Genomic DNA, 27,357 nt, shown 5'->3' on the forward strand with positions numbered 1-27,357 from the left:
CTGCCTAAAAGCAGAGCCTTCCCAAAGAATGCAATTGTCATAAATCCCCTCCCCAGGCAACTTTATATATAATCTCCTCTTCTGGCACCCCACTCAGCCCCCAGGACACATGATCATTTCTCCTATCTGCTTTGCTGAAGGCCCATTTATTTTCTAGAAAGTCATTTGCTTTTACGTAAGTGCCCTTTCTTCCCCATCCCTCTCTTTCCCCAGCTAAGCTGGGTGGAGAAACCCCAAGCTCCAGGAGAAAACCTGGAGCACCTCATCACTGGATCCCGTGAAGGCAGGACACACGTGCGAATGGCCTTCTGGCTGCTTTTCTCCTACTTGTCTGTTCTTTATCTGCCCAATCTACGAGGTCTGGATGGAGAACCTAGAGGGCAGGAGGAAAATGCATTCTGTTCCTCCCCTGTATGTCTGGTTTGACAGGATAGGCATCTATCGGCTCCCAAAGCTGTCTTCTGTTTTAAACATCCTGGAAACAACATAAGCACCTGAAAGAGCTGAAGTTTTAAAACTCTTTGAGACACTAGGTCTAGTTTAATTTTTCAAACTATTAAAAAAAATATATAAACTATATCAAAGTGCTTACTGTGTTAAGCAAAACTGCTATGAAGAAAAGACTTAACAGTGGTAAAATATTTACCTCGTATATATCTAGAGAAAAAAATGAAGATCCTTACCAGATTTTTTATAAATATACTTAACCTCCTATATGAACATTATTCCATCTTTTAACATTTCATTATTTATATTTTATTAAAAGATAAATTTGAAAGAGTAAAAGTGGATGGTGGCAAAATAATTTCAAATTAAATTTTCCTACTTGAAAAACCAACAGCTACATTTCACAATGGAGGAAAACTGAAAATAATTCCTTATTGCTATTAAAAGGGCTTCCCTTGTGGCTCAGCTAGTAAAGAATCCGCCTGCAATGTGGGAGACCTGGTTCAATCCCTGCCTGGGTTAGGAAGATCCCCTGGAGAAGGGAAAGGCTACCCACTCCAGTATGCTGGCCTGGAGAATTCCATGACTATATATGTCCATGGGGGTAGCAACGAGTTGGACACAACTGAGTGAATTTCACACACTAACAGACTTGTAAGCTATTAAAAATGGCTGATTAAATAAAGGCAGGTGATACGGTTCTAAATACAGAATTACTGGAAGCTAGTAAAGCATGTAACACAGAACTGCAATATATATAGTCATGGAGGCAAATACTGGGTCATATCTACTCAGTTAGAAGTGAACAAGGTTTAGAAAAATCAGAGATGCCATATGAACAGAGCACATAAAAGACACAAACAAAATATACTTCTTCAGCATGTTAAAAACAATCACATCAAAAAAAGTATACAGATAAAAAAATGTCATAGATGACATAAGAAAATAGTGTATATATTTTTTGCATATATATATATATAAATCTACAGTATTTACCACTGTTGATATATATATATTTTGAAGCAGCTTTGATGCTGCTATCATAAACTAAATTGTACAGCTTGGATTATTACAAGTCACAGAATCAAGGTTTAAAATTGGAATTCACATCCCCAGCTACATTTTTATATACATTTATTTCTCAGCTTCCACATGATCTGGGTCGGGAGTCTTGTGGTATTTGGATTTTGTCGGAGTTTCTATGCAGTGCTCAGCTGCTAATACACTGCATTTGTTTTGCCCTTTAATAACATCATTACCAAGTTGATTAAAATTACATTAGACTCATTATATACATAAAAAATATTGTCACATTCACTAGCTAAACAAATGTTACTCTCATTTTATAACATATACTTCTGTACCTTGAAAGCTTAAAAGCCCCAATTTACAAGAAGAACCATCAATGTTAGGTTTTCTATTCTCTACTGTTCGAACAAGAGCAAGGTAAGGGTGAAAACAAGCTCTCCAGTGAAACCCAAAGACATACTTTCTTGGAGTGCCCAAAACTTGGTCGCTGTTTTGGTCATTGTAGTGTAAAAGAATATTCTGAAATACATTGCTGATTTGTTACCATGAAACTGAACTTTTTTCACTGAACCAACCAACCAAAAAAAAGATTTCTGAAAAAATGATAGCCACGCTATTTAAAAAAAAAAAAAAAAAAAAAGGACCAAAATCTGAGATTCCTAGTAATAATTAGGATCATTTTTTACAATTTTACAAAGCAATAATTTAATGGCCTAAGAGCAGCAATATCCACTGACTACATTCTTTAAAGGAAGAGGGCGAGGAAAAGACCATGTAAGTATCTCCCTGCCCTTTGTAGGGAGGTTTCACAGGAATTTAAGGGACAGAAGTAAGAAAGGACCATATTATTAATCCTGCTTTCAAATGAATTTCAAAGCAGTTGGTTCTGCTATGAGTGACTGGTGATCGGTAACTTGCAACTTCAGCTGGCATCCACTGGAGAGTTATGCACACACTTCCTGGGCGTCTGGCAAGCATACTCTGCTCTGAGCTTTGTAGGAGTCAGACCAGAAAAAAGGGCACAGACACACAAAAGCTGACTTCTCTGTGAACATGAACACACTGCGTGCTGCACTTCTGAAAACAAAACTTAAACTGCACTGATTTTTTTAAGCACCATTAAGTGGTTAGCCTTTCTCTCCAATGTCTTTAATTTTCAGACTGAAAGCTGAATGAGAAAGCTGAGCATTCCATGAGATGCTGAATCAAGTCAGGGCAAACCCTCAAGTCACTTTAGGACCTGGGTTAAAAATAAAACGAGGGGACGTGGCGGTGGACGGACAAAACCTGACTAAAAGATAAGTTAGGGAAAAGGAGAATAAATTATTCCATGGATCTAGATTAAAAGTTTTAACATTTTTTTAGTTCTGTTTGACTGTATATGGGTAGATGCCTATATAGTAGCTATTAAAAAACACACACACTAGGTAGAGCCTTAAAAATATCTATTCTACTGCTTTTCAGTGCTTTGTAACATTACTCAAAATAGAATGGGCTAAGAGAGTACAAATATTCAGATTTTGGAGAAAGATATTAATGAAACTGTGCGTGCATCCCTAAATGCTATTGCTATGTTTCCAGGTTAAATTCCTTTTAATGGGTTCGGTGATGATGCACGTTAAAAGCTCATCTTTAAGCAGCATCTAGGTGGGGATGAAATCACTTCCATATATTCTTATTACTGACATACATGAGAACTGTGCGAGTTCTTTACAATCGTATAAAATACTGCTTTGGCAATTATAAACATAGCAATTCAGGTCTCATACGGTTTCTATTCTCTTGTCTGCAGCAAGTACAAATGAATTCTTACAGCAATACTGACTCCTGCATAGAGAGTCCATCCCGATTTCTGTAGTGATACGCTGGAGGCGAGGGCCCTGAATACTGAAACCCGGGTGAAGTGGCGTCTTCCAGAGCTGGGGAAGTTCTATACCGCACTGGACCATCTACGGAGACTGAGGGGAGTGAGTGGTCCTGATAGGGGGCGTGGTGAAACGTGGGGTGTCTCGGGAAACTGCTCAAGTGGCCACGGTTGACATCTCTTGTCCACGGCTGTCCGTGCATCTCTGGTCTCCACGTGTAACCAACTTCTGACCATTTTCTGTTATCTGGCAAACAATCCCCTGGAGGAAGGATGAATCTCCCATTCTTTGGGGACCCTGAATTGCCCGAATATCCGCCGGCACCAAGATCAACAGGGAGAACTTCTATTCGACTCGACGGCTGGACCAGAGGAGTCGGGCGGCTGTAAGATTTCTCTGGAGAAGCACTGATTGAAAGTGTGGAGCCGTAAGGTCTCCGGGAAGGATTTGTGTGTGCCCCGGGGGGAAACGGGAAGCTGCTGTTGGCGGCGGGGACCCGTTTTGGAGAGCTGCCCTGGTAGGTGGGGGGGTTACTGTACGAAGGGGGGTGCGCAGGCCCGCGATCTTCCCCGTCTGGCAGGAACGGGTGCTGGGCGTAACTCGAAGGCAGGACTTTGAAGGCGAACTTGGGCAGGGCTCTGGACGGGCTGGCGCCGGGCTCGGCGGGCCTCCGGGGGCTCTGCGCCCGCGCGCGCTCCAGCGCCTCCTCCACGGTGCCTCCCGGACCATCCTCGGGCACGTTGTCGTACTGAGAGGCCGTGGAGCCGCGCTTGCCCTCATCTGCATCCAGCATCTTCGTCTTCTGCCTCACGTGGGGAGCCCGGGGGTCGGCGAGCGCGGGGGGTGCGGCCCGGCTCCGGCCTTCCACAGCGGACTTGGCGGTCTTCTCCAGAACCGCGGCCTCGGAAGGCTTGTGCCATCGGGGCGCGAACTCCTTCCGGGCGCGCGAGGTGGCGTTGCTGTTCTGATTGGCCGCCGCGTGGTTGTACTGCCCGGAGCCGTCCTGGGCGCCCGGTGGGAGTCTCCTCTGCGCCTGCGCCTCCGCCTCGTCGCGAAGCCGTTTACCCTCCTCGTCCGACGACTTACGCCGCTGCTGCCTCGCCCTCTCGGGGGTGCCGGTCCGGCGTGGGTGGGGTGGGGAGGGCTCGTGGATCTTGTGGGGCGAGCCGCTGCCTCTCCGACCGCCAGGGTGGGGACTCGACCTGCCCACGCTCCTCTGTCCGTTGCTCAGGTGAGTAACACCAGCTGACTGACCTTCAGGGGGAAGCTGCCCCAAAGGTTTCTTTGGAAATTCATCCTCTTTGCCTAAAGGGAAAGACACATTCATAAGTGCCATATGTGCATGAGCAAACAGTACCAAACCTAAGACTTACAATCAATGAATTTCTGCTTACTCTTCACTTGCGCACTCAACATGCATACCCACAACAGAGACATGCAACATTTTAGTAGCTTAGGAGAAGCATTTTTTAGAGAGATTGACATGAAAACATTCCAAAACTCAAAAGTCTTATTAGACAATGTGCAGATCGGAAGATTTTATATACCCTCATATGAGTAGTAAGAAAAAGTGATAGTGACTCAGTAGTGTCCCACTCTTTGGGATTCCATGGACTGTAGCCCACCAGGCTCCTCTGTCCAGTATTTCCCAAGAATACTGGCGTGGGTAGCCATTCCCTTCTCCAGGGGATCTTTTGGACCCTCAGATCAAAGCTGGCAGGCAGATTATTTACCGTCTGAGCCAACAGGGAAGCCCCATGAGCAAGGATCACAGAATTGTATAAGAAGATTATTAAATTTTGTTAAGCTATTACCTTTTTCAAAAATGCAAAGCTGATATTCTCATTTCTATTCCTAAAACAATCTTGCAGGTCAGTAGTTCAATGTCTTACTATTACATTCCTTCCACTTAAGCATTCCTCAACTAAAAGAGTTTAGACTCTCAGTAAAATAGTTTCTATCAACTTCAAGCAAGTCTGCCAAGTTTAAAGGTCAACTGATGACCAACTGTGGCTCCAAGTTATACCCAAATCACTCATTATTATTCTCTCAAGTAACTTCACAGGATAAAAAGAAACAATATTCTGTACTTCCAAATTAATATTCTAACAGGGTCCTACTTTAAATGCAAAAAAAGGAAAAAAGAAAGAGAAAATCATATTAGATACTTTTAGTTTTACATTTCAAATAACACCAGAAAATTAAAGAGGAATTAAAGGAATGTGCATTTAGTAAACAGTGTCTAAAAACAATCCACCATAATATGGACACCCATAAATACCATCTTGAAAAGATGACAGACTTCACTTGTAAAAATTCCAAAGTTTAAGATATATGCTTTCTACCTGTCACTACAAAATCATACATTCTCACTTAAAAATAAGTTGTTTCTCTCTTCAAATGTCCCCCCCACCTAACAAACGGTTAGGAGGAAGCCATGGGTCCACAGTTGTGAGCAGGCAGATGCCACCTTGCTTTCATGTAGCTCATGGTTTAGGTGATGATAACTATTATTTACCCACATATCATAATTTTAAGATATTAAAAAAGTTCAATGAGCTTTTCCTTGGAAGGGAGCGGAGAATGATGGTAAATAACCTTTAAATAGATGAGCCGCCAGACTCAGAGTTACTGAGCTAAAAATAAACTTTGTGTTTCCCTAATTCAGTGGGTTTTTTTAACTTTTTAAAAGGAAATTCTCCTTCTCTAACCAACTCTCATATGAAACTCCAATAAATAAAAAAATATAAACAAAGCTGCTCTACGTAAAGTGGAAGGAAGAAGTAGGGAGGAAAGAAGACTAAGAGAGAATTGAACATCTGGGGAAAATAATACCACATCATATCCTGTCCCTATGTTCTCATATCCAGAGATTTCCATCCTGAAATCTTCCGGATACATAAAAGGCATGCATCAGCAAAGACTAATAGGATGCATGGTAAAATGCAGAATTGCAAATATAAGGCCTGTATTTCTCAGGAAAAGGAATGAAAAAATGAGGAAGTAATAGACTGAGGTGGTAATTTCATGCCTGAAGCAAAATGGAAAGGTATGTGTTATACATATGAGGGATTTTTAATTTTTCAATATAAAGGGTGAGAAAAGTATTCACCTTACACTTAACACTACTTTATATTCAAGCCAATATACACATTTCTCTAAGAAGAGACATTAATATTCTATGCATCTACACATCATATTAGAATTAAAAGAAAATTTTAGCATGTTCCATTTACTGAATGGTCAAGAGGCCAAAATCCACACCGGGAGGGAAAAAATCTGCAACTGTTTTAAAACATCCAAAAAGTAGCTTCTTAAAGGTCTTTCACGGTCACCCATAATACATCTCCCTTTCACCTTAGGAGTCGATAACCGGCTCAAAGTGCAGTCCTACTTATTTTGCAGTCTAGTGTCTAAAATAGTAACAGAATCACAACTGAGGTTTTGACAGAATGTCCACTCATTCATATGTAATTAGTCTTAATTAGAGTAATGATGTTATCACTCAAATAAACAGTACAGAGACATAACAGTAATAAATACCCAAGATCTATATAGCTAAGAAACTAGATATAGCAGGATTTGGAGGGGAAAAAAAAATTCAGTGCAAAGAAAAGGACATGATGTCTATAATTAACTGCTGAATGTCAGTCTCTCACTAGGAACGAGGACTCTAAGAGGTAACGATGGATACCTCAACTGAACAAAGCTATTTAGAGGATACAGCCCTTAGCTCCCATAAAGATTGTAAGTAGGAAAAAAGGAGAGTGCTTTGAAAGGAGCAATAGACAAGCATATAAGAAAGAGCCTTCTAAAACCTAGGTGCTTGAAAACCCTAACTCCTCCCCATATTATGGATAGTACTGAAGGTTAAGCCAGGGGGCCTACGCGGGAGGGTCAGTGTGTTCCCAGGCACCAGGGCCGGACCACAGTGCTGGGGTCTGCACAACTTAGAACAGCGCGGGACAGCAGCTCCTGTCCACAGGGACCTGTGACCGGGGAGCGGGCAGGGCCGTGACTCCGCACCCACTTCTGTCCTCTATCAGCAGTCGCTGACGGATTCCCGTGACTGACCCAAGCCCTCTGAACAGCGCAAATCCTCAGCAGTTCAAGGGCAAGCAAATGTACACTTGCTCACGTTTCTAAGGGCCTCCGTGGCAGTGGGAAGGGCCCTGTCTCTCAAGAGGAGGGACCTAGGAGAAGGAAGGGAAAGAGGGGAGGGGAAGGATGGGCCAGAATCAGGGAGAATAATGGGGGCGATGGGGCGGGGAGATACCCACAGCAGAGCGTTGGGCCTCCTGAGGCCGCTGCTGGACTGAGTGAGGCCCAGGACTCATCTGGCAACCATAGCAGCAAAACCCAGGGGCCCTGCGCCCAGGAGAGCTGATCTCTGTGTCTAAGTACAGGATCAGGAGAAAAATATTCTCCGACTTCATTATAAAGTGATTCCTTTCTGAAGCACATACACCATTGTCTCATGTGCTGAAGTACATATACCATTGTCTCATGTGCTGATAAATATTCTCTGCCCTTTTCCCACACAAGTAGATCCGTATAAGCATTAAACATTCTTGGACAGTATCTTTCACAGATTCAAACTATTCAAACTATGCAGCGCCCCCCCCCCCACCCCGCCCAACGTGCCTAATACACACTCTGCTGCATTTGGTCTTTGGTTTAAATATCTCCTTTCACACCTAAGCAACGGGGTATAACTAAAAGATTCAAGCATAATTGATGTCAAACAGATGGCTATAAATAGGCAATAAGTATTAATATTTATTATCCATACTTTCATTCTGGACTTCTTTTCAATAGACATGACATTGTTTTCTGCTCACCTCACTTTAGCTCCTTGCCTAAAATTCTGTTCTTCACTTCCTCCCCTGAAAACCAGGAGTTTAAATGAAGAAGTGGGAAAGCAGCATGATTCCCATCACACACAAGACGGACGCTTCTGTGAAAATACCACGCTAATGACACTTTTCACTAGGGTTCCATCACATAAATGGTAAATATCTTTATGCCACTGCCAAGAATTAGACTACTCTGCTCAAAAAAAAAAAGGAACTGTAACTTGATATATTTCAGAAAAAGGCAAAAAGTTTCTTATTTTTCTTGAATAACACTTTTTTCTTTAAAACAACAACAAAAAGAACACTCCTTAGCATCCCTTAAAAAAAAAAAAAGGGAGTCTCTTTAGTCCCTTCTGGCTGCTCCATCTTCCATCGTACTCAGGTCTCTGTCACCACCCAGTGGACACCACACGCAACTACAAGTCCCTCAGCCGGCCTGCCTCGGAAGACCGCAGCGGCTTTCTGTATCCAAGCAGAGAACATCAGCCCGGAGAATAACCCAGCTCCGGGGTCATTTATCCACCCCCACCTCCTCTATCTCTGTCTACTGTAAAAAGATCTTACAAACTACCGCCACCAAGTTTCCTCATGTGTAGACTGGGGCTGAGTGTTTTGTAAAAGTTATTTGAGGGATTAAATGAGACACTGTGTGGAATGTGGCACAGAGCAGACACTCAATAAACATTAGCTGCTAGTTAGACGCTAAATCAGTCCATTCCATTACACAGGTTTGGATATTTTATTCTCATGTTTAAACAGTTCTGTTATATATATTTTTTCTATTAATGTATGTGTCTTTTACTAAAACTTGTTTTAAACTTTTTAAAAGTAGGTAAGTCATTTAAAAATAAATATTGGAATAGCAAGAATATAGTTAGTAACTGTTACTCCAAATGCATTCCCTGTGACAGGAAAGAATCAGTAGAGAGGGACAACACTACATGAGAGGAGGGACCTCCCGGAGCAGGGCGCTGGCCTCACTGGGCCCAGGCCCACACGCCACCACTGCAGTGACGGCTTAACTTCTGGTGAACCCTGATGACGCAAAACAAACCTCAGAGAAACACCGATTAGACTCCTTGCGCTTAAATAACTAAAAGCAAAGCATCTTGGTTTTTAGCAAAAGTGTGTTCTGAAAACTTTCTACTGTGCTCTCTCTGCATTTTGTTTTTTCTTTCCCTCTTATCCAGTACTACCCTTCATCCACCCTTCCCTATTTACCCTGTTTCTAGCTCTATTATGACTCTATTCATACTCTACTGTTGCTGCGTAAATTCTGGGTCTCCTCCGTGCACCCTGAGAACAGAAGGAATGTCTTTTTAGTTGTTAAATCCCCAACACAGCACCTAGCAGAAAACCTAACAGGAGGCACTGGAAGGTGTTTTGGAATAAGTGAATAAAATATATTATCTACACTGCAGCATACTGCGAAGAACCAGGGATGAGCAGTCAGGAACCTCAGACTCGGACTCTGCTATCTGCAGCTTCTGCGGGCTTCATGTTTATTAGCATTTTAGTATCAGTTTCCTCTTCTATAAAATGGGACTTCTACTTGCTCCAGTACCGCATGTGGTTCTACAAGTGATGGTGAAAGTAAAGAGTGCTGATTGTTATGGTAACTTAAGCCATGGTTAACTTCTGTTGAAACAACATTATCTATCTATTAAACTTCCTAATTTTCCAACTAGGAGAGGCAGATTTAATGAATATTTGCTCTTTCTTAAAATAATGAAGCCGTAAGCAGCCAACAAGACACTGATTTACATAATGTCATCACAAGTATGCAGACGTTTTCACAGCAATGGGCCATGTTAACTGCACGGTATCTCCTGATCTTAACTGTAAGTTATACATAAAGCATCTGGCTATTTCCTTACCAGGCTCTGGAAGGTCGAGCTTTGCCCGCTTCAGTTCTGCCATAGAAATCTGGAGCTGCTCTATTACAAAGTCATCTTCGAAGAAAAAATCCTTTGCCAAGGTCTCCTGAAGAAATTCTACAAGTTCTTCCATGGACAATCTCATAAGATGTTCTAAGAAAAGATGAGAAAAATATACAATGGCTACTTTAGGTTGAGAAGAAAACGTATTTTATTCGATGTCTATTTTTAAGAGTGCACCACATACAACTTCCAAATAGCCTTGTGACTATCACCAAAACTCAGTTAGTACAAAACTGTTTCCTGATATTAAAGCACAGAGAAAAGCAGTTCACAGAGAAAAGCAGGTAGCCTCGGGGGACTGGGGAAAGGTGAATGCTGCTAAATACCTTCTCACAGGTGTAAGAATAACCATACCTGGGTATTATTTTTCCCCAGAGCATGAGCTCCTAGAGACCGGAGACTGACAAAGACCACCCAGGATGATGTATGTGTTTTCCTGATAACAGCTGTGACTGCCACAGGCATAGCCACTTCTAGGTCTGTATTTTAACTGTCTCAGAGTTTTTCAAAAATCTCAGAGGCAAGAATTCTACCACTAAACCACCAATGCCCCTCTCCAAATTTCTTGAAAATCTGGACTATTAATTTTATCTGTATTGATACTATGCCAGTGTCCTACAAGCAGATGTGTGTACATTGCAGTTCAACTTACAGAAGTAAATGATACTTTACACATTATTCACCTCTTTGCTTTCCCCCAGTCAATGGTGTATCACTGATACCTCTCACTTCAACAAGTATGATTTTATGCTGTCATTATTAACAACTGCATAAGAATCCACTGTGTGTATGCTCTAAATTTATGAATAATTGGTCTTCTAATACTGGGCATTTAGGTTGCCTTTTTTTTTTTTTTTACTGTTTAAAGTCACAGTGTGATTTTTCTTTTTTAAATAACAATGCCTCTAAATATTGGTAAGGGAATCAGGAAAAAAACAAGAAAAAATCTTAGGAGCCTCAGGTAACTATTGGCCCAGAAGCTTTATATGATGAAGGAACTTCATATAAGTCCTTGATCTCTGTCTTCCTAATGAAGAAAGAGTACACAACAGCAAAGGCTTTCCAGAGTTTAACCTAATGATAGTAGGATTTAAAGTAGTTGTTGTGTTTAAGGTTAATTTACAAAGAGTAGAGGAACTTTTTACTTGTCAAAATTAATCAAGAGTCATAAGTGAAACACAATTTAAGAGGAGGAAGAGAGTTATGGGGCTTTCTCACTGCTAAAGGAATGTTCAACTGGTAAGTATATACCTTAACACAGAGTATGCTTCTGTTCTACATCTTGGTCAGTTCATAATCCAGAGAGAGAGAAAAGAAGGGCATGGTGGGGAGAGGGGAGGGAGGGAGACTGACTGACTTCCTGCGGTTATGACCACAGATCTGAGTTTTGGGAGGCAGTTCACTGCCAAACTGCTTCATCTTAGGGCTGTGGTTTGGTGTTGGGGAGGCAGGGACGTGAACCTCAAGACTTCTGAATCCTCTTCTCTCAGAGTAAACAACACAGATGTGATTTTAAAGTTTCAGTCTTATCTAGAATCTGAATAATCTGGTGCTCCTGAAGACCATGCTTTTCAAGTAAGCAATCAAACCATTTCCTATCAAAGTACCAAGGACATTCTTAGAACAAAGCCACAGCGGGGAGGAAAACTAGAGATCAGGACCCCAAGCACTCAGCTAATGTGTCACTGAGCTGGGAAACTGAAGAGATGACCATTCAAGAACAAGGCAAGCGGGCGGAGTATACAGTGAGCGTGAACTCAGGCTGTGCCGCAGGCGGGAGGTGCTGCCTGAGGAGCACCCACGTGAGCTTCTCTTCCCTTCTCTGCATGGTCACAAAAGGAGTACCCAAGTTTTAAGGGTAGTTTAAGACTTTAAGGTGAATAAGGTCCCTCATATTCATAAAGAGCAACTCTCACTTCTTGACTTTCAGAGTAAGGCACAGCATATCTTATTTACCAAGCCCTTGCAATATTGCAACTGAAGGCCTTTTGCTACATTTGGACAACTGTGGGCCTGGAGGGTACTTGCTACAGAGGCCACAAAGCAGCCAGACAGGGAGACAGGGAGAGGGTCCCCAACTCTGATCTATGGCGTGGGGCTGGATGCTCTTTTCCTGGTGAAGCAATCACAGAAAACGCCCTCTGTAGACCTGTTAACTAAAGGGCCTGGCTTCTTTGGTCTCTCCCTTTTCCTATTAAACTTATCAAAGAAAAAAAAAATAAGGGACATCCCCCCCACACACACACCATGGAAACAAGTAACTAGTAAGAATATTAGTAGTAGTAAAACCAACATACTACATTCAACTTAAATGTGAAGATGAAACTGACACAGAGAAAAGAATTAAGAGTTTTGCAAGGAGTAAGCTTCTAGTCACGACGAAGAACCAACGAGGGAAAACCACCAACTGAAGATAATTTCTTCACTGATTTTAAAGAATTTTTAAACTCATTACTAAAAAGAAATGACCTTGAAGTTGGGTGGGTAACGAGAAGTCAAGATTTAAAACAAGGCTAGCTTTTGTGAAATCTTTATAATTAAATGCTTTCTTACTTCTGTGTAATTTTAAGATTGTGTAAGACATAGCAGTAAGAACTCGCTCTCCTTCGAAGATATAGATGTCCCATATTCTGAGGTTTAGTGTAAAGGGCGTCTATAATTAAAAACAAAACAGAAATAAGATGAACAGTTTGTCCTCGTCTGGTATTTTTAATTTTATGATTGGACTTTTAAAATAAACACTCACCCGATCAAGGAAACATTGAAAAAACCATTTCATTGTGTAAAAACTTGTGTAGACTTCTTGAGAATCCTGGAAAAAACAAAAATTTCACAATTTCTGGATTGCTGCACACAAAACATGACAATATAATAAATACTAAGTTAGGCAGGTTGTTGGAGGCAGCTGTCACAGCTGAACAAAACCATTCATTACGAATCTCCCCTGTGCTGCGGTATTTCCACTTTTTCTCTTCTGACTCTCTCTTCTTCCTCAGTTGTACTTTTGAAAATCACCCTGAGAATAAACCCCTCATAAGACAAGACTGTAATACAACACTTTGATTCTCTTTTAATATATTCTAAAAGGAAGCATCGTTGCTTTACTAAATTACTGTATTTTTTCAGAGGAGTATGCATGTGATTCACTGAGGACGAGTCTGTATGATCCTTAAAATATTTTAGTGCAAATACTTTAGTGCAATTAAAAAACCTCCTAAATCACTGAGGAATCACATACCCTTAAAAACTATATTGTTTGTATTATTATGTATCAGCTTCAAAGGCGACTGATGCTATGAGTTAGGGCTGTGATAGTTCAGCGGTACTAAATTCCACCAATCTAATGTCCTGTGAGCAACTGTAACTGCTCAGTAAATGAAATGGACGAGACTGTACACCAATAGAGTAATGGGGACCAATGGCTGCACTCAAGTCTTCTAGCTTTATTCTTGGTATAGGTGGGTGTAAGTCAAGGTCATATCTACCTACCAAGTGCTGCTTAAGCTTGGACAAAAATTTATTCAGTATTTTTTCATGATGTTCTTGAAACCTCAAGAGTTTGGGAAAACCATGGACAAAAAATCCTAGAATACAAACATAAAAACAATACTTCATAAATAATAACAACAGAAACCCCTAGTTTAAAATGCAACATATTTCTTTTATCTTTTAGCTGTTAACAACAATAAAAACAAACCTAATAGTTACCCAAATATTTTTACTTCTCTCCAAGGTAACAATTATGTATAAGCTTTGATTAATGAAAACTTATAGCCTAGTATGTGTTTGCTAAGGATCGCCTATCACCTTGTAAAAATATAAAAGAGGACAGAGTATTTCTGAATTAAAAGGGAAAATAAGAAAAAATGGAAACTGAAGCTTTTTATCAAGATTATCTGTTTCCTTGAAGTACTGGGTAAACACACACTTCTATAAGTTATTCTAATCTTGATCACTTATTTTGCTTCCCCATTATATAAAACACACACTGTATTACTTTTTTCGGGCTTACTCTAACAGTATCATTAAGAGTAACCATGATTCCCAGGTTAATATCACTTTTTAATCCTTTTTATAAGTGATATGTAACATAAACTAAAACATACGGGCATGTATGATCAATGTTAACATAGTCTATCCCAAATGATTACGCAATACAATCTATAAGATTTCTAGGAAGTAACTGTAAATGGGAAGTTAGTATTAACTTTGTGTATGTAACTCATGGAAATTTACATCTATTTTTATTCACAAGTTTCCTTTCAGATATTCTAATAGTCCATTAAAAAGGATGCACACACAATGAATTTGATTTCTCCATATGGGTTCTTCAGCCTGGGTTCTAGGTAACTTCAAAAGACGTTAATAAGTGTTCTATGTTTTTAAAAGAATCCAGGAGAAATACTGTATGTCACATATACCCTTTTTTGCATCTGTTCACAGGCGTATGAGCTTTTGAATGTTTCTAAGTTGTTTCATAGACTAAAGACACTTGTTTTTCTTGGTTTACCTCATCTCCCAGACTTATCTGATCTTGGAGTCCAATATTTCCCCACAGAACGCATGTTTCCAAAACGTAAAAGTATGTCCCTGCAAGAAACTGCGGAACACTGCTGGGAAGAACTGCTTTATGATCCTTGGGGAAGGGCTATTTCTTAACCGATTCTCAGCTTTCTAAGGAGTGTGTAAAAATCTCCAGAGATAGAAAATTCCTCCCCTAGTAATACTTTCTGGTGAAATAATTTCATAAAAAAACCCACAAAACTCTCTCTCTCTACTGCCACTTTCATGGTCAATTTGAGAGGAGTGGGGCTTGGAAGAAACTCAAGACAAAGTCTGATTTTGAAAAAGGCAATTCCTTCAGTAATAAACAGAGCTCAAGGATGCTAAGATACCCAACACCGCTTCCCTTTTCAGTGGGGTTCCAGACTTGGTATTTTAAATCTCATGCTTCAGCCCTCACATTACACTTTTGTGAGTGATAACAGCTTCATATAGGAAATGCAAAGAACTGAGGTAGCCTTCAGTTATAAAATTTCATAGGCAGATCTAGAAACAAATATCTCTAGGTACAAACTTACCCATAACAATGACCTAAACTGGTTTGTAAATGTAAATGTTAGAATATTAAAATAAGTACTGCTTTGTAGATTAGTCTGGGGCTTCCCAGGTGGTGCAGTGGTAAAGAACCCACCTGCCAATGCAGGAAGCACAAGGGAGGTAGGTTTGATCCCTGGATCGGAAAGCTCCTCTAGAGAAGGACATAGCAACCCACTCCAGTGTTCCTGCCTGGGAAATCCCATGGACAGAGGAGCCTGGTGGGCTGCAGTCCACAGAGAGTCAGACATGACTGAGTACACACACATAGCTTAGACTGCTGACAGTAACTACTGCAAGCAAGTTACCAGGCTTCTTAAAAGAGATGGATTTTCTAAAACTGGACAGTATTCCACATAATTACACACTACTTAAGCTGTTAATATTCCACTGTACTTCCAAGATTATCAGCAATGCCATCTCACGCTAAAGCAAAATAAAGACTGATAAGGAAGAGTTGTGTTTCTTCAAGATGCCTTTTGCAATGATACTATTGAATGGCAGCTCAATGTAACGTGTCTTACTAATGGAGTCCACTTATGGGATGCAAAGAGTCCAGAAACACTTATCATGTAGACAGTATTTATTTTTTAAAAAATTCACAGCAAACACTGAAGGAGATAGCTAAATGCAAACATATACACATACACACAATGCTTCGACAATAAGCACATGGTAAGAATGTGAGATTTAATAAACTATGGAAGGTCATAGTTTTGAAAATTTAAAACATCACTTTAACCTGTGGCAGGTTCCCCACCACATGAAGCTTTAACGTTCACAAAGAGAATGATGGTCCATTCTCGGAGTGATTTAAAACTGTTTTTAATTTGGTATCATCACACTCAATGGCATTGAGAAAATAATTTTGCATTACATAGAGAAACACCACTTTTATTTTCAAGAGAAGTTTCAGTCCAAACTCTCTCAAGTTAAGTTTATTGCATATGCTTGGCAAATATAAGGAAAATATTATTCAAAACAGTGTAATAACTTGAAAACCAAAAAATTATGCAAGCTTTGAAATATCAAACTTCCCAGAATATGTTATCAGCTTTTTTTACTGTAAGATGGAACCAATTTTAAGTCTGAAAGAATTAAAACACATATTTGACATACCAAATCACTGTGGGCCTTTCCTTTAAACACCTCAGTGTCATTTCTCAATTAATATTCTCTAACAAACTGGTATAAATCGCAATATCCAGTCAACAGTAGACATTTCTCTGAAGGCATGACTGTCTAACAGTTTCGATCAAAAGCTTCCAAGAATTCAGTTTTTCCTAAATTCTTCCAAACCTAGTTTCTCCTAACCAGGGCAAGTAAGGAAAGAATTTTAAAATGTCAATAGTGTATTTTGTAGTAAAGACGAAGGACTATAAATCTGAACAGAAAAGCTTAGAAAAGTTCAATGAAGAAGAATTAAATAAGAAATTAGTAATAAATACTAGTGAATTAAACACGCCCCTAGACAAGTTTCTATACTTGACTCTACCAAGCATCACCCCCAAGTCTGACTTTGTTCGAACCTGCCAGTCTCTCCCTCCCCTGTTTGTTGCTGGTGATCAGCCTCAGGGTCCTCTTACCGTGCATGGCGTGTTTGGGACCTGAGAACAGCTTGACCAGGGCCCAGAAGGCATCTTCCTCGTTCATATACATGAGGAGCAAGGCTGTGATCTGGCTCATCCCCTGACAGTATCCAACCTCCTAAAGAGAAACGAGAACAGAGAAACCGGGGGTTTTAAGATCAAATTACATGTACAGGCAGGTATGAAGAACTGAGGTAGAAAACAGAAAAGGCCTAAATACATTACTTAATGCGCAGTTCTACAGAGAAATATTATAGCCTTCACAGTACTGAACCACATGCTATCAAAGACTGTGTTTGTGTTGAAGGATACATGCAGAAGTGTGGACAAGGCTAACCTACAAGGACTTTACTGACCTCTGCTCAATACTGTTCTTACACTTTCTGTAAAGAGCACTGTTTCTATGTCTGTTTTATGTGTGATTCTCAGCTCAATATTCCTCCTCTTTGCTCAGATGTTGGCAGATTTCTCTCCTTGCACAGTTCCCAGTTGGCTGTCTTTTCTCTAGATTTCCAGATCCTTACAGAGACATATTTTGGGGGACCCCTTCCAGTCTAAGCCCCTTCCCTGAGAACTGCCCATTCTCCCCATAATTACACATAATGACACTTATATGTCATATCGCATGGCCTTAGGGATCCATGTCATGACATGTGAACCACGGCTCATGGAGACGAGGACACCTAACTCCTGCTGCTGCTGCTAAGTTGCGTCAGTCGTGTCCGACTCTGTGCAACCTCACAGACGGCAGCCCACCAGGCTTCGCCGTTCCTGGGATTCCCTAGGGAACGGGATTCCCTAACCCCAGGGAAGCATTAATTCAGCTGCATGACAATTTTACTCATTCATTAATCACATGTTTCTCTAGGAAAACTGAATAAAGCCACAACTATGTATACGGTGGTATGTAGTTGAACAGAATGCCCACATTGAGGCTATGGCTGCAAAGCAGCCTAAGAAAAACAGACAAGCAGGCACAGAGAGACATCTGAAGAGAGAAACAGTACAATGAACAGTTTCCAGAGACAATCAGAGTCACCACGTGGCCCCGAGCGGGACAGAAAGAGGAGCTCTTCTCCCTGTAGGCTTCTTACCCTCCAGCTCCAACAGCCACCCTCAGCTTCATTTCTATGAGATGTCCCTTTAATCAATTCCTTTTTAACTTGCCCTAGGTTGAGTGAATTTCTGTCCCTTGTAACTTAAAAGGTTTTGATTACAGTAGAAATGGTACACCTCAAGGTTCAAGGTGTCCTTCCTGGAATCTGGTCAGCAAAGCATTTACTTGGCATCTATACTGGCGTTGACACTAGCTGATCTCTTCCCCCAAATCTCTCTCCCTCAAGAGTAATCAATGCCTTAAGAATAACATGTTCTAATACCAAAATGTTTAGTTTTGGCTTACTCCAGGAGACAGCAAGTAGGTACCTACGTTCTGCTATCCGGACCTCACCAAATAAACGAAATGTGATTCTGAAAGGCAACCTCCCAGGGAAACGAAGAGTCACCAAGAGTCAAATAGAATTAATCTAGCCACTACTTCCTGCCCCTCTTGCCCTGCCGATTCCCAGTCCTAAGTGCTTAAAATAAAAACAAGAAAAACACCACCACAAAACAAAGCAATCTGTAGTAAGGGGGGAAAAGTGAGCTTTGCTGTCCTACTGTGGTTCTTCCCACTTTCCAAGCAACTCTGCTCTGATACCCTGGGGCAGATGAGGGAGCCTTGGGAAGGTCCACACAGACCGTCCAGTCCTGAGATGAAGCAACACAGGCCAAGGGGGTTTTTTCAGGAAGGAGGCCCAAAGATTTCCTCCAGGTGCCCAGAACACAGCTCAAAGAGGCAGGCAGGCAGGCAGGCGCTGACTTACCGTATTATAAATAGAATATGCAGCAAGAACGTGGAACAGGGATTGTTGCCTAGAGGAAAGAAATTTACATGGAACACGATTTAGTTTTTTCACTTTTAAAATTAGGAACTTAAAAAAAAAAAAAAAACACACACAGTTTGACTGATGATAAATAGATAATCCAGATAAAGCTACTATTATTATAAAGAAATGACCCCAAGCTCAAATTTAAACAATACACAGCCCAAACTTGAGGCTAGATAACACTCATTTTGACAGAAAGGATTTATAACAAAAAGCACAAAGCACATCACCATGTCTTCAATTTGGTGTCCTCTTTCAGTTCTCACTATAGAATCATCCCCACAGAAGGGGCCGGCTGGACGGAGCTGTGGACCAGCCTGCTGAAGCCTCATTCACAGGGCCAGCATCCCGTAGCACCTTGCAGGGTGGGGGCACGTCCCCTAGGGGGCGGTGTCCGCTGGAAATCGACTTCCAGGACTGGCATCACCTCTCCCCTGGCCAGGATTCAGGGCCCAGGATCCAAGCGTGGGAACAGGAGTGGCTCCACCCACCGTTGCCTCTTGTCCACTAACAACATGTTTGCTTTCTGCTCCATCAACCTTAGGCTCTGCTGCTCTAGAGGTCCTGGCTCCAAAGAGAGGAGTGTCCCCACTAGGAGACAAACACTTCCACCGATCTGGGAGCCAGGTTGGCCACCCCTACCACTATGGGCTCCTCATGCCTCTCAATCAGCGGGCAAAGGAGGCGGCGAGTGTGCCAGCTGGAGTGACTGATCCTGGTCGTTAAGGGGAAAGGTGAGCTGCTAGGACACGGTGGACATAAGCAAGAGCACGTCTGGGACAGAGAATAACTGAAGGTGCCTTTGAGTATAACCGAACCCAGTGATTCAAGTCCACAGAACACCGCCACAATCAAATTCAGGCAGGACTGCTAATGGTAGACTCTCCAAGAATAAAGGTTTAGGGCCCCCAGCAGCCAAGGTGCCTGTTGAGGGCAAAGGGTACACGGGATGGGAAGTGGAAGGTAAGTAAGTTATGACCAGCAGGGACCGCATGCCCAGTCACGGAGATGACGACTACATCTGTTAAGAGTATGTTTTCCTTATTTTGGTATCAATGTCTGTGGATATACATATATATTTTTAATGTGCTTTGCTCCTTCTCTTTTCCCTTATGTCCCCATCTACCATAAGATGTTTAATAATAGCTGACTTTATATCACAGCATTTAGGTTATACGTATCAAAGCAAAAGGAGTACATATCCCCAAGGACTCAGCATCATTCTGTCGGGAGGGGGTTGGCATATTTTGAGTTGTAAGCAGAATAGTTGTGGAAGTACTGAATATTATAAGGAAGTACAACTTTATTGTCGTTATTCAAAAATTAAGTTGATGAGTGTGGTCTGTGATAGTGAGCTTCTTATGTGCACTTGGCTGGGCTGCAATCCCTAGATATTCAAACTCTAATGGAGGTGTGGCTGTGAAACAGGTCTTTTGTAAATGTAACCAAAACACATAATCAGTTGACTTGAAGTCAGGGAGATTACCCTCCATAATCTGGGAAGCCCTGGTGCAATCGGTCAAAAGGTCGTAAGAGCGCCCAAGGCCCTTCCTGACACCTGCACTACGGTCCTTGAACTTGCTAGTCAGTTCCGGCACGCTGTAAGCCAGTTCCTCACAGCAAATCCCGCAGTTTACATCTCTTACTGGTTTCTGTTTCTCTGGCTGAACCTTAACTGATGCAGAGGACAGCAAAACTACATATTGCATTCCTGAACAGTCACTGTCATTTTAGTCACCCATTTCCCATTTTTTTAGTTTCACCTGTGCATGGAATCAAGGCTCTAAGAATGCATTTATTACTGACACGGTTCTCAAAAAGTAACAAAATCTCTCATTTCTTTTCTGAGATTTTTAATAAGAGTATCTACCATATATTTAAGAATTTATAGATCATAAAATGATTTTATAGCAAATAGAATAGCACGGATATGTCAAAGATTAAAAATTTAAGCTAACTTATATCCTAAAGTTTACATAATATGGACCAAAGGATCTGCCAAAATGTAAACCCTCAGAGGCGGAAGCCAAATCATCACCTATACAGGACAGTCCAAACACGCACATTTCAAGCTGATGAAGACCATTTGGAAATGCTATTCATAGTTTATAATATTAAACTTTACTTACTTCACACCGTATCTGTCTCTAAACATGATATGGTCCCTAAATGTGCGGTTGACATCAAGGTCTATCTGTCTGATATCAGGCGAACAACCCCGTGCTCTGTGTTTTAATTTCTGAAGAGGAAAAAAGAGAAGAAAGCCATTTTAATGGAAATCAAATGTCAAAAAGTCTATGACAAACAGTAAAATAATTCTCATTAAAAAACTTTTTTGATTAAGGAAAGCCATTTCCATGGTTCAAAAATAACAACATAACAAGGAGCACAGCGCAGGCTCCCCTCTGTCCACACACCACCACCCTGCTGCCTCCTTCCCTCCCGTCCTCTCAGGACAGCTAGATTTTCACTTGGATGGAAAATGTTTGGAGTTTGCGTTGCCAAGACTCTTCCCAGGCAAGCCAGGCAGTTCACGGTGATTCCTTTCTTCTTTCCAACATAATGTTCTAGTTTTCCTTGGGGCTTATCACTGCCCGGCTTCTCGTTTCTCGATTGGCTTCGTTTTCTGTAAAGTGTTGCTGATTCGATCCAGGCTCACTTTAGGCTGCTGTCAGCCTCTCCTGGCTCTTCTAGCAGAACAGGCACCTCCTGTTTTCAACTCCCCACAGACCCGGCTCCTCGGGCCTTTGGACCAGCTACTCAGTGGGGCTTCTCAGGGGCTCCCCCTCACAAACATCTGCTAGGCCTTGCTTTGCTTAGGTTTCCTGGCTCCTGCATCTCACATCTTTCTTGGTTTATTTCCTTGTTCTGAGGAGCTCGGCCTCCAGTAGTTTTTGTGAAAAGACGTGTGGAAGATCAATTTTTTTGATACTCTGAACATCTGTTAAGTCTACCTTCTTTCTTAGCTATTTGACTATTTTAGAATTCTAAGTTAGAAAATATTTTTACTCAAAAGGCACCACCTTCACTGTCTTCTGGCTTCCAGTGTTGCCATTCTAATTCCTTCTTCTTTATAAGAAAGGAGCTTCTATCTCTGAGTTCTGAAACTTGCAATTTCTGTGTTTGGTTTGGATCTATTTTTAGCCACAGGTTTGGGCATTTGATGGATCTTTTCAATCTTAAAAACTCACTGAGTTTTGACTTCACAATCTATTTTCTGGGAAACTTCTTCACTTGTCATTTTCAAACCCTCCTCTAGAATTTTTCATTTCTATTATCATCTTTTATATTCATAGGCTCTGTTGTTCTCGAATGTTCCTTTTATAGCATCCTATACTTGTTTTATGGATGCAATATCTCTTTTTATCCCTCTGAAGACATCAGCAATAGCTCTTCTGTTTTTTTCTTGCTCTATGGTCTGTTTCCCATAAGTTGCTTTTTCCACTTGTTCCCTATTTTCCATGCTAGCTCCTAGCTCCTCTCCTCACTGTCTGCTTGTATTTGAAAGAAGACACAAGAAAGCTGATGGAAAGTTGTGTGTGCAGACGGGCTTCACAACTGTCTTCGCTGCAGAGTGGTCCAGCTGCTTTCACTGGGCCTCCCCTGCAGTCAGGAGTTTGGGGGTTATTTTCTTGGGCTGGTCAGATTCCTAGAGAAACACTCTTCTGATCCCCGCTCAGGAGGACAAGTGCCCAACTGCTGATGTTCTGGGAGTCGAGTGAAGGGAAAGGCTGGTCTGCCCCAAGTTCAGGGCATCCACTCCCCTACATTTTCCTCCTCGTGTCTGTGCCCTCTCCAGCCCTCTGTTTCTCATCCCCCCCCTTCCCCAGAAAGGAAATGCTTGACCAGACATGATAAAATATGCTTTAAAATACAATTTAGTTGAAAGGGAGAAAAACACCCAAACACATCTATAATATGAATTATTCTAGAGGACAAGAAAACTTAACACAAAAAAGACCTCATGGCAGGAGAAAAGCCCAGTTAAGTAGGTAAAAAAATAACAGAACAGAAAGACTATTTATGTCCTAGAATGGTGACAAGCTAAGGGCAGAATACAGGAAATTAAGCATATTTATCTAACAAAAGGAGGTAAGCAACTTCTCGGGTAATCTCTGAGACTAAGTCCACGAATGTCACAATAATAAAGGATAAACACTTACTTAACAGAAATAGGATCCATGAGCCTATAAACCTGAGGGCAGAAGCACAGTGGAAAGCACCTGGATGAAAAGCTAGCCACCTCGTTGTGGGTCTGGCCGACAACACTCTTCAGCCTTGCTAAGGCTGCAGGTGAGGTCTTCAGGCCACCACTGTGGCCAGACCCCTGCCATCTGTGACACAGATCACAAGACCCCAGAGAGACAGATAACAATGAGATACAGTTAAAAGAACGGGAGAAACAGTAGGTAAGAGCACTGGCTCAGGAGCCACCACCATTATCACTGTTTGAGAAAAATCTTAGTAGATGAAGGAAAAGTAGTTTTTTTCTCATTAAATTTCCATAACCTCTTACAGAAAAACCCAAACAAACTTTCCGGCCAAATCAATATCTAATCAACCATTTAAAATAATTTTAAACTCTAAAATCCCAAGACATAAATTCATAATCTGTGGAGGGTCCAAACAATTAATTTAAAAAGTCTTACTTTAAAAAAAAAAGTAACTGCTTTAAAAAAAAGTAACTGCTTAAATTAACCAATATTTATAACCTTACATCTTGATGAAAAAAAGTCTTTTAATTTATTTATATTTTATTGAAGGATAACTGCTTTACAGAATTTTGCTGTTTTCTGTCTACCTCAACATGAATTAGCCATAGGTACACATATATCCCCTTTTGCCACTATTATTCAACATCGTTCTGGATGTCCTAGCTACAGCAATCAGAGAAGAAAAAGAAAGAAAAGGAATCCAGATCAGAAAAGAAGTAAAGCTCTCACTGTTTGCAGATGACATGATACTGTACATAGAAAACCCTAAAGATAGTATCAGAAAATTACTAGAGCTAATCAGTGAATTTAGCAAAGTTGCAGGAATCAAAATCAACATACAGAAATCATTTGCACATCTATATACTAACAATGAAAAATCAGAAACAGAAATTAAGGAATCAATCCCATTCACCACTGCAACAAAAAGAATTAAATATCTAGGAATAAACTTGCCTAAGGAGACAAAAGAACTGTACACAGAAAATTATAAGACACTAATGAAAGAAATCAGAAACGACATAAACAGATGGAGAGATATTCCATGTTCCTGGGTAGGAAGAATCAATATTGTGAAAATGACTATACTACCAAATGCAATCTACAGATTTAATGTGATCCCTATCAAATTACCAATGGTATTTTTCACAGAACTAGAACAAAAAAATTCACAATTCATATGGAAACGCAAAAGACATCAAATAGCCAAAGCAGTCTTGAGAAAGAAGAATGGAGCTGGAGGAATCAACCTTCCCGACTTCAGATTATACCAGAAAGCTAGTGTCATCAAGACAGTATGGTAGTGGCACAAAAACAGAAATACAGACCAATGGAACAAGAAAGAAAGCCCAGAAATAAACCCATGCACCGTGGGTACCTTCTTTTTGATGAAATTTTACTTATACATAAACAGGAAGGTATCAAAAGAGTGTTCTAAAGTTTCTTTTCTAATTAATACTGGGTTTAAATTATAAGTTTTCTTCATTTCAGTTATTTTAACTTATTCTATTTATATATACTTTCAGAGGAACATTTATTTTTAGATATACATTTCTTATTCCTTCCAAAGGTTAATATAAAATTTAGGTTTAGAAAGGCTATAGCTGAGATGACAAGGAGGTAAATTTAATGCACTGGCCAATTTACAAGTCTTGCTGGTCACTTTTATTAATGAATAATAAAACCTAGAAATGCCATAACAATCTTGGGGGAAAGAAGAAAACAGTCAGTCATACACACGCAGCTGCTGGATAAACTGAATTCTGCTATTATTTTCCTAAAACCTCTAAAAGTGACACTGTAAACCTATTACTAATACTGCATTGCAAATGAATAGCTGCAACCAGGTGTTAATTTTCCTTACGAATATGGCCCAACTGTGACTGATGGTTTCAAAACGCCAGGCTGGCCCTCAGTACTCACACTGTACAGGTCTCTGGTCTCTTCCTTCATTTTTGGGATCTCCAGGAGCAGTGCCCAGACTTCACCTCTGAGCTGGAGTGGGATTCCTTTGTAAATTCTCCTATGAAACTTATGGAAAGAAATATAAATTGAAAGTTACAAACACAAAGCTCAGACTAGTCCCTTAAATCACTTTTGTTACTCTTTTCAAAGGATTCCTGGTAACTGATAAAATTTAACACTCTTGGATCCTCTCACGTCTCCTCTTTAGATCTGAACAGGGACATATACACAGAAAGGACAGAACAAACAAGTAAGAAGATGTCAAGTATGTCCATACATTAGCATTTTCACTCACTGCAAAGGTGCGCCTTCAGACACTCGAGAGCACAGTCAGCGCCCTTTCTAAAGCTGTGAACATCTGACACGTTCCCCGCTGATGTGCCTAAGTAGTTACACACGTCCCTTCTCTTCCCTCGTACATCTAAAAGGTTCAGAATAACAAAACAGTTCTCTTGTGTCAGTGTCTTTATGGAGTCTCTCCAGAACGTTCTATCTCACAACTCATTGTGGCCCCCAGTCTTTATGCATCTCCCCCCTCCCTGTCCCAACACACACACACTTCCTCTTTCCCTCTCTTCTCAACTCTGGAGAGTTCCTTCAGGAAAACTTTTGTTCTTTTCCTAATGACGCTGATCCTATCTGACCAGACAAAAATAGTGATAAATTTCCATCAAGAAGGAGCACCACTTCTGAATATATTATGTATAAATCATCAGTATCATTAACTCTTTGGGTACTTGACACTGCTCTCACTCTAAGAATCTTAAGACTCAGCGTAACTCTCCAACTTCTTGTGATTCGCCTTTTTCCTTAAAGCTAAGCATATATTCAAAATAACATATACTTATTATGCTCATTACAAAGTTGTACATAAAGAAACTTTAAAACTTAAAAGGAAGTGATGAAACAAATTATGGCAGAAACTTCAGGAACAAGGTAAAAATAAGTACATAGTTACCATTATGAACAAAATAATATTATTTCAATAGCATGTAAGAAAATAAGACATTAGAACTAATAACCAAAATGCTGATGAGCTATGAACTAATAAGCAGAGCTTCAACTTCTACAATTATACTACTTAGATTTTTTAAAATGAAGCCTTTACTAAATCATGATGTAGCTTTAAGAAACTGTGAACTTAAATAATTAACACTGTAGAATGACTTTTCCTGTGAAACAGTGCTTACTGTGATGTTGACTCAATTAGATAATCACATATATAATTTCAGCTTTGTTCCTTTGGTATAAACACAGTACGGTCTCAAATTTGAAATTTCAGCAGACAGCGACTAGAAACACCAAAGAGTTAACTCAGGCAGCAGATGTAACTGAAGAATATGTACAGAAAGGCTGTGTGTAAATTCCACTCTGCTTCAGCATTTCCCATGTGCTGAACGCTTAACACCATTAACTGCAAACTGAGTGTGTGGGGTTTTTTTAAGTGACTTTAAGATTTATTTTCCAAAGAAAGTTTATCACCTACGTTCATTTCAAATTTACAATAAACTCAACTTTTTAAAGGAACATAATCCACTAAAAGCAACTTCAAATTCTCTCCTGAATTTCCAGAGTAAAGGTGTTAAACTGTGAGCAACGATGGCAAGTAAACAGATCGACTCTGGTGGACACAACTGCACGTCCATTAGACAGATGTCCTTCCATGAGTAAAATGAGAACCATGTGCGTTTCTTACACTGCATCACTCACAAGGATTTTAGACATTATTTACTGCTTTTGTTCAATTCTGTATTCAACAATTATATATAAATTACTGACTCCAAATAGGCACAAGTCTCCTGAATCTGGATCTGAGAGTTTTAAACCATCCATGAGGCCCCATGCTTCTTAACAACATTCTATTTCCTTCTGGCCTTTAACTGACAAAAGGGACTTCTAAGCAAACAGACAATAAGCAAGCCCCGGCATCTGGACATACCATCTCTTGCTTATCGTTAAAAACAGCCTTGAGAAATTTAATTCTATACATCGTGTCTCCATTTTCCCATCAGTTGAATCAAATGTTGGCTAATTCAAGTCTGTCAGTTACCTGACCAACAAAGGTCCATTCAGTTATTTGACAAAAAAAACCCACCACCATATATATATATATATACACACACACACACATATATATCCATTGTAGGAACACTGTTATGAGAGAGCTCAGACACAATAATATCACTAGTTAAATGTCTCTGCCAGCAGAGATAACTTCATCCCTTCATTTAATAGATTATATTAAACGCAGTGTGACTGCACATAGCGGGTAGTCAATGTAAAACACAGGCAACCTTAATGGCAATTTTTTCATTAAAGCTTATATTCTAAAAATACAAATATTCTCTATCAGACCTATATATTTTTATCTCAAGATATTTATAGATATTTCTTTGTACTACTACCACATAAGTAAGGATTCTGTTGAGA

General features: G+C 40.4%; 1 protein-coding gene across 10 annotated transcripts in view; it reads right to left on the reverse strand.

The window, feature by feature from the left end:
* Positions 1–1,313: 1,313 nt before the first annotated feature.
* USP6NL (USP6 N-terminal like) overlaps positions 1,314–27,357 on the reverse strand; it is a 205,936-nt gene continuing 179,892 nt past the window's right edge. For all 10 annotated transcript variants that reach the window (XM_086334906.1, XM_086334907.1, XM_086334899.1 and 7 more), the window contains 9 exons: positions 24,886–24,993; positions 20,881–20,990; positions 18,689–18,737; positions 16,821–16,941; positions 13,627–13,721; positions 12,884–12,949; positions 12,691–12,790; positions 10,075–10,227; positions 1,314–4,646 (listed from right to left, as the gene is read on the reverse strand). In XM_086334906.1, the coding sequence (XP_086191032.1) occupies positions 3,286–4,646; positions 10,075–10,227; positions 12,691–12,790; positions 12,884–12,949; positions 13,627–13,721; positions 16,821–16,941; positions 18,689–18,737; positions 20,881–20,990; positions 24,886–24,993 (2,163 nt within the window). In that variant the 3' untranslated portion in view covers positions 1,314–3,285. The remainder of the gene's footprint in view (positions 4,647–10,074; positions 10,228–12,690; positions 12,791–12,883; positions 12,950–13,626; positions 13,722–16,820; positions 16,942–18,688; positions 18,738–20,880; positions 20,991–24,885; positions 24,994–27,357) is intronic.

This window comes from Bos grunniens, chromosome 13 (assembly GCF_055505025.1).
Source record: "Bos grunniens cultivar Pamir isolate PY7600 chromosome 13, Bosgru_T2T1.0, whole genome shotgun sequence".
NCBI lineage: Eukaryota > Metazoa > Chordata > Mammalia > Artiodactyla > Bovidae > Bos > Bos grunniens.